We start from the raw sequence: 8,341 nt of genomic DNA, 5'->3' as shown, positions 1-8,341 counted from the left end.
CGCTCGGGTTTGCCCTGCGCCGGCTGGGCGGGGGGGGGGCTGCCCTGTCTGGTCTAGTCTTCTCAGAGCCCGAGCGCAGCACTCGAAACAGCCCCTCGAGTAGAAAACACCCGGCTCGGGCGAGCGAGGGCCGTCAAAATCACCAAGTCGAAGTCAAAGCGGCGCGTCAGGTCGCTGTGCCCAGACCCCAAAACGCAGGAGATGGTGGCACTCCAGCCGTGCCTCCAGCGTATGTTTCTTAACCGGTCGCAAAGTGAAAACTGCGCGTCTGACTAGCGCCATCGCTGTGGGGTAAATGCAAGCACCTGGGGCAAGCGAGCGAGCGAGCCCTGGCCGGGACCTTGCGGACGAGCGCCGCGCAGGTGTCGGGCAGTGCCGTGACACGTGAAGTCCTGGGGGACGGGACCTGGGCCGTGCCGCGCCATACCGTGTGCTGTGTGGCGGCCGTGGAAGGGGCTGTAGACCCGTGCTGGGCTCTGCAAACACCAGGGACATCTGTGCCCTCTGTCACCCTGACGGAGAGAAAAGAATTAAAAAGGAAGATGGGGAGTCCCTGCAGACTGAAAAGCAAGTGCTGTGAGACTCTCCCAGGCACAAGCTTAAATGCTCACCCCAATGCCATTTGCCAGAGTGGGGAAGTGCTTCAGCCTGACTCCTCCGTGGTAGTGTCCTGTGGTCAGTAATTGTCCTGGGATCGCATTTCAGTCATTCTGGAGATACAGAGATACCCATGCTTCATTAATAAAATAGTCTCATTTAGTCACTCCCGTTGATGATAGTTTACCCTAGATTATATTTACTTAGAGGATTTATGAATGTACTTCCTGTGCTGTATTGGCCTGATATTGCAAAGACGATCTAGTCTTGACCGTTCTAGGTGATCTGGGCATTGCGCTGTCTGTTGTCATCAAGCACACAACAGCTCCCTGGCTGGTAATGACTGCACCAAGAGGGGCGTCTCGATTATCTCTACGTTTCCAGGGAACTCATCATTTCTTTTCTGTGCTAGAGGTTGCTACATGTACTGTGATCAAGCGCTGGTGTTGGTGAAGGTCTCTCATAGGGAGGAAGAAAAAGTGAAAACTAGGCTTGTTTTTTTTGAGGACCATAGAAACCAGAATAAACTTTAGCGTGCTTGTGTTTCAGAGTTTAGTGCCTCAGGGAGCCCTTTGTGGGACCAAATACTTCCAGATTTGGCCTTCTCAGCAATTTTGTCATCCAAGTTCTGAAACGTTACTGGGAGACTCCTTTTTTTTTTTTTTTTTTTTTTGGATATAGGGTTTCCTGAAGCTTGAAATAAACCCTGTGATGAAGTGTGTGTCAGGGTGAGGAAGGGGAAATTAAACATTTGAATTACCAATGCACAATTATTGGAACCTGTGTCCATCCTTATTAAACTTTTTGGGGGCCTTTTACTTATGGGACTAAATCATTATTACATGCACATTTTTTCCTCCTTTCAGTTTCTCACCTAAGGCACAAGTGGCAGCTTTAAATTAAGTCCGTCAAGCAGTTCTAACTTATTAAACTAAACTTAAAAGCATCTCCTGCTTCCCGTCATGACTGTATTATGAGAGAAAAGAATCCCAAAAGTTTGCCTATCTCTGATTAGTGAGAAATCGGCATGCTCAGTTTACATATTTTGCTTCAGCACTGGAGAAGGTCTGCAGTTATTTGCACTATCCATCAAACGTGGTGTGAACCAACAGCCCCAAAAATTACCCTTATAAGCTTTGAGAAGGATGGGAGCCAGTTCGTTGTAGGCTACTAATCCCCCAGCTCTGGGCAAGTACAGAGCAGCTTTACAGTACCATCAATGCTGTGATCTTAGCAGTCCTGGAAGTGACCAGCACCCTCCTTTTCAAGGGTTTTTATAGTCACTATTGGGGCTGCTGTCACCCTAGAAGCCTTGTAAATAAGGGGCAATCGTGCCTTGAAGGTGAGTGGCTCTTGTCATTTCAAGGCCCAACAGCCTAACAGCAGTCCATTGACAATGTCTTCCAGAAATAGCTTGTCCATCTCTGCAGCAGGTAGTCTCTAAGGTGCCACTCTGCCCTGCCTTCTGCCTGACTTCAGACTAACACAGCTAACTACCCCGTCCCCCTGCCTGTCTTCACTCTTTGCACTGTTAAACTACTAACGAGTAGTTAGTTACACATTAGATAGTGGATTGAAAGATGCTAGATACTTAGTTGTTTATACAGTAACAAGTGTGCACAAATCCAGTTTGTCACAGTATAAGCCACGGGTAATAAATTGGAGCTAGCACTTATCCAAACGATGCCCTTATCCAGCATTCAGAAGAGCAGAGTGCATTGTATTTACACACTTGGGAAAAGGTGTCCATAATAACTTTCTTTCTGTTTTCCTTACTGTCCTTCCAAGCTGAAAAAAGTGTCAAACAGTCCAGGTGACATGTTGCCAAAAAGTAATTATTAATTGTCCATGTTATGTTTTCAAAATAATAACCAGACACATCTTATTTGTCCACATGCTGTTTGGATGGCTGAAAATATAAACCTTAAATGTAACAGGTACAAGACACAGGTGTAAATTACTAGCCCAGTAAACCAGGTTCTGACATAACTCAGCATGCTAACAGCTTTTATCTTGTGAGAATCAGACATTTTTCTTCACTGAGCTGTGGTTACATCTGTGCTGGGTATCATTATTCTGATCTATGTCAATAATGTTCACTTGCAAGTAAACAGTAAATAATCAGAAACCTCACCCCTTTACCTTTCCCACTGGGTGTAGAAAGTGCTGAGCAACTGTTTGGCATAAAATCCTGGCCCCACTCGAGTCAACAGGATTTTTGCCACAGACCTCAGTGGGGCTGAGATTTCACTCTTGGTTTTTCACTGCAAGCAAAAGGCATCAAATGGCCAGTTTATTCTCGTTAAGCATTGAATGCTGACTTGAAAAACAAAGATAGTTAATAAAATATTTCCAGTTCCTTTCCAGATTTGTCTTTCAAGTATTGTTCTTTCTTCTTGAACTGCTGTTTTTATGTTATATGCTTCGTGTAGATGAATGGACAGAGGTGGACAGGAAACGAGGTACTGTAACCTTTTAGTTGCATGCAGTAGATGAACGCAACCACATGCACATACATGAGGCTCGTTGCACATATGCACTCCAAACCTGGCTGCTCCAGTGCCAGAGTGATAGTGTTAGAGAGACCAACAGGATTCTTCAATCAAGATTTGGTTTTTAAAAACAGGCATTACAACTTTAGATCTAAATGAAAATGTAGGCGGGGGGGGACATTTGCAAATCATGTCCTTAAAACTAGTTTCTCTGAAAATTAATTTAAATCAGGAAATGAATATCAATACTTGATAACCAGAGTGACCTCCTAGCCAAATGTGAATGTTTTTAGTTAACTTTATACAAAAGCAAGCATATAACTGTGTGAGTGCTGTGAGCAGTGTTGTCATGTAAAATACAGGCAGTTATCATGTATGCTGCACAATTGTATTGCTGTAAGATTATTCCTTACTTGCTAATCCCCTGCCTATCCTGCATTTTAGTCACCACTTCCCTGGGCTCAGCACTGCTTGAGCAGCTTCCCTTTGATAATTATGATACCTGTTTTCCAGTATAAGGCCTTCAGAGTTCTCTGTACATTTATTTAAGGTGCTTATCACTGTGGTATTTAAATGCTCACTTGATACCACCGTGTATATAACCTGGAGTTTGCTACTGTTCTTTTCTGTGGCTCCATCACATTCTGTCCAGTGACATGCTCTTCCAGAATTCAAGGTGCACTAGCAGAACAAAAGGCTCTGTAGGACTTGCATTCAAAGCTGAGGTGAGAAGAATAAAGCATTCTTTTTTTTCACACACATGGTCAAAGCACAAATGAGTTTCACACTGATCAGTCAAAAAAAGCTTTAATACTTCACCTTCTGACATCAGGATTATATAGAGAAAGTACTATGTCCTTCAGTGGATGCTCCTCTTAAAGAGAATGGCCCTTTGGAGTCCCAGTTCAGAATCACAGGATCTTGTTGGTGCTAAGACAAGACCATGATAAAGGTGGGTGTAACTTAAACCAACTACTCCCATAATGTCAGGAATTATTTTACACAATGGAGAGAGAAGGGACTGGCTGCAGGCAGGTGAACTGAAATGACTGGTATCTGAAACAATAATTAGTGATTTTAAGTTGGGGGCTTTTGGTATGAATGTGCATGATGTTTGCATCTGGCATCAGCTGTCAGCAAGTCCACCCGACCATAGCAGGCTATTGGGCTGGCTTGATGAAGGCAGGCCACTTTGCATAGCTCACAGTACACAAGGGAGTGAGGAAGCTGGCATTGATCTGGCCACTTTGGATTTCTTTGCCTAAACCTGCTGCTATCCAGCAACAGGTGGGCTGCCTGGGCACAGCCTTCTGCATAAGACTACAATGGGATTTGGCAGACTCCAGTCTGCCAGCACACCCAGCAGTTACTTAGTGCATCAGCATGGTGTTCTGTCTTTTAATTAAAATTCAGTGCAGGTTGGATGGGTAAATTACTGTGGGCTTGGATTACTCCCTTGGCTGATTTTAATGTAAATTTGACAAGTATGAGCATTGTCCAGACATCCATTTATCGGCTTCATGTCATGCATGTTATCCATGTTGTGTTAAACTGCACTAGAAACTAAGATGTGAGTCACAAATGCCGTGACACATGTATGGAGAAAACTGCTGCTGTCTTTTTCACTGTATTCTCCCCTACATGTCAGCATCTCCTGTCTGCACCCAGCCCAGCCCCCTGCCCTTGTCCCACTGGCTGAGATCCTCCTGCCTACATTGCTTTTATGCTGCATTGTCTGGAGTGCTCCCATCCCTGCTCTGATGCTCCTTGTTCAAGGATTATTGTCCTGAAGTAGGCTGGCTGGCATCTTCCCCTTGGAGCCCCTCCTTCATCCACCCCTTAGGATTTCTTTGCTTGACCCAAGGTTCTTGTCCTTAGATCCTATAAAGAACTAACAAACATTTGCTACCAGCTGGGTGCCCTTAAGGTGAACTTTTCTGAAGAAGACCAAAGTTGGCTCTGCCTCTCACCTTGAATCTCTGTTTTTTTCACAGCTCTGGTTTAGCTTTCATAGATTTCGTAGACATTAGGGCTGGAACGGACCTTGGAAGATCGAGTCCAGCCCCCCGGCCCAGGGGCAGGAAGTCAGCAGGGATCATAGGATCCCAGCAAGATAAACATTCAGATGTCTTTTGAAGGTGTTCAAAAGCCAATGAATAATTTTGATTGAATTAATTAATGTGCATAGAGTATAATTGGTGTGTGGTGAACACAAATCTTCCCATTCAGTTGTAAAATACATGGTCTTGGCTTTGACCACTGTGGCAGCTTTCAATAGGATTGGCCCACTACCTGTTTGAGTGGCAGTGATTCATCTAAGCCAATGCTAACAGGTGTAGGAGAAGCCTTTAGAAAGTCACAACATGTGCCAACAGCTTTAAAATATTTTTGTGGGTATCACCATAAGAGCAGAAATTCTTTACTTTCTCCTACATGGCTGACTAGCTGCAAAATCAAATGATGCTTATTCACATTGTGTTTGATTACTCTCCACTCCTACTGGTGTGTGGCTGTTGTAGATGGGTTCATTGCATTTCAGGGAAGTGAGGTTTTTTGGCTGGAATTAGTAACAAGTCAGTTATTTGCCGACGGTATTTTCTAAAGGTCAGAGTTGATTTGGGTTTGTTTGGGTCTCTGCTGCTCAGAAGCTGGGGATGGATGGCACCTTATTAGGCAGGTCTAGATGCCCGCCAGGGGATATGCTGTTCTGCAGCGTTGTAAACATTCCCTCCCAGCAAGCCCAGAGAGAATTGCATCAGTGATGGAAAGCAGTACAGTAACTACAATTACCTGCCCCAGCTTCTGAGCACCCAGGAGCTGCCACCTCTGGGTATCTAACAAAGCATCTGGCAGAAAGTGAAAATAATTGTTTCAGTAACTTCCCTTTTGGACATCTGTGCATCAGCCCACTCACCACCCTCACCATAGTCAAAGCCCATTTCTCTTCCCCCCCCTCTTTGGTAGAATTGGATAATATGTCCTACAGCTAAAGCTACCACTAAGGGGATATCAGTTCTTTCTTTATTCCTACCCCTGAGGTATGTGTAACCCTTTAGAATTAGCTCATGTTGTGACCTTTGGCAGCAGTCATCTGCTTAGAAAAAGCTTAACCCGTGGTCAGTAATCTTTGGGTTGCTGTATTAGTTTTCATTCAGCATTCCCTTAGAAGGGAGTGAACATATGTGTATGATGCAGAGTTTAAGTCCAAATTAAATTAATGCCTGAAGATATAAGCAGTATGTAGAGTGTGCGATTCTTAACTTCCTTTTCATAGAGGCAATATGGCCTAATGGCAACAGCACACTTGGTAGTCAGTCATAGGTTCTTTTCTTGGCTTTGCATCTCTGTAAGTCACCCAGCAGTCCTGTGTCTTAATTTACATGCATGTTACCCACCTTGTATACGATTGTTGTGAGACTTTCTAACACATTTATGAGGTGCATTAGAAACCTCAGGCAAAAACCAATGCATTGCCTTCAAGGGATCCCATTGTTTTAAATGCTTTCATGATGCAACGTAAGATCATCAGAAAAAGAACCTTGAATCATGCAGTAGACCTTTGTTTAGAAGAGGAAAACGGGTGGATTGCAGCAGGTGTTGAAGGAGGCAAAAGCAGCTGGCTACAGTTTGTTTCAAGTTTATAATGCGAAAAGCTAATTGCAAACGCAGTTTCCCTCTTAAATAATTATAGCAATGCTGACATTGTAGGAACAAAAGATAAGCTTCTAATGTATAATAAGGAAAGTAAACATTTTAGCTATGCCTTAAAAAACAATGTACCAAAAAGAGCTTTGTTTCCATCAGGAAGAAGAAAAAAAAAGTTTGTTGCCAGTGTCTCAAATAAAGGTCTTGCACTTACTGGAATTTTTGCCACTGCTGTTATTGGAGCAAAACCTGGCACGATGTATTGGAATCAGAGAACTGTGTTACCCCTTCATTTTTGTTCTTGTGATTATGCGTTGTTTTCATAGGTGACCTTCACGAGAATCCTCTTACAACGGTGAATGTCCATATCCTTCATGTGGAGTGAAATACAGCACATAAACTAACTAGATTTCTTTTGTCTTTACAGTTATGAATGACATCATCACAACCATGTTCAATAAAAAGTTTATGGAAGAGCTCTTTAAACCACAGGAACTCTATTCTAAGAAGGCTCTGAGAACAGTATATGACCGGCTGGCTCATGCTTCAATCATGAGGCTGAACCAGGCGAGCATGGACAAGGTAAGAGGATGTCTTCCCTGTGTTCATGATACTAAAGTTAGAAGTCATTTGTTATTTTCTTCAGTGCTACTGCTTATTGGCAATTGAGAACAGCAGAATGTGGTTTTGCCGTACGCTAATTTATCGAGCACTTGTCAGACAAATCCTTTTAGATTTGAAATACTACATTTCAAGTGTTTCCTTTCTGAGAAAGATACAGGAAAATCAGTAATAGCACCAGACATATCAAGGTAACTCAAATCCACATGCAAGTGATTATGGTTATAAGTAAGGAAATGGACGTGAAGTGTCTTATGAGCATTTTACCATATGGATATAAGCATTAAACACTGTTTTCTTCTGTATCTATGCCCTAAGGAGTAAAAACTGTAGTTCTTATTGTATAGCTGCCGTAATGAGTTTTCCAAGTCACTTTCCAGGTTAAAATTGGTACAACAGTAAAACTGAACCAAGTGGTCTTGACTCTGGCTTTGTGATCTAACCAGAATTCACTTGCATTATTTTACAGCTATATGATCTTATGACTATGGCTTTCAAATATCAAGTTCTGCTCTGTCCTCGCCCCAAAGACATATTACTTGTCACTTTCAATCATCTGGATGCAATCAAGGATTTTATACAGGACTCCCCTACCATTCTGAACCAAGTGGATGAAACATTTCGACAGTTGATTGATGTAAGAGCCTGATTCTTGGATGAACTGTGGAACCTGCCACTGTTAAATCTATTTTCCCATCTTTTTTTCTCCAGCTAATTTTAGGGATGTTAAATACTTAGAGTAATGTGTGGAATTTACCTTTCAATTTTAGGGAACCACTCATTTTGCTGCTTTTCTGAAATTCACAGAAATAAATTAATTTTAATTATATAACCTGTAACTCTTGGAGCCAAGACCAGGACTATCCCAATGAAAGGAGCTTTTCACTCTAAAATATATTTATTTGCAAGGGAATTCAATAACCAATATCTTGTAACAATAAATAAAGGCCCTGGGAGGTTGTGAATATTGTCAAAATACTTTTGGA

The 8,341-nt window shown here is 42.7% G+C and overlaps 1 protein-coding gene across 2 annotated transcripts in view; it reads left to right on the top strand.

Moving 5' to 3' along the window:
• The first annotated feature begins 22 nt into the window (after positions 1-22).
• Positions 23-8,341, top strand: part of OSCP1 (organic solute carrier partner 1) — a 14,538-nt gene continuing 6,219 nt past the window's right edge. Inside the window, exons 1-2 of one of the 2 annotated variants that reach the window (XR_003096310.1) lie at positions 23-7,316; positions 7,825-7,992. Coding sequence is in view for 1 of the 2 variants with exons in the window: in XM_025215867.1 (XP_025071652.1) it covers positions 7,164-7,316; positions 7,825-7,992 (321 nt within the window). In the remaining variant the exon portion in view is untranslated. The remainder of the gene's footprint in view (positions 7,317-7,824; positions 7,993-8,341) is intronic. The other variant, XM_025215867.1, reaches the window with a different exon arrangement.

This window comes from Alligator sinensis, unplaced genomic scaffold (assembly GCF_000455745.1).
Source record: "Alligator sinensis unplaced genomic scaffold, ASM45574v1 scaffold964_1, whole genome shotgun sequence".
Classification (NCBI taxonomy): domain Eukaryota; kingdom Metazoa; phylum Chordata; order Crocodylia; family Alligatoridae; genus Alligator; species Alligator sinensis.
The sequence above is the reverse complement of the archived record's forward strand: the minus strand, read 5'-3'. Positions and strand labels throughout refer to the sequence as shown.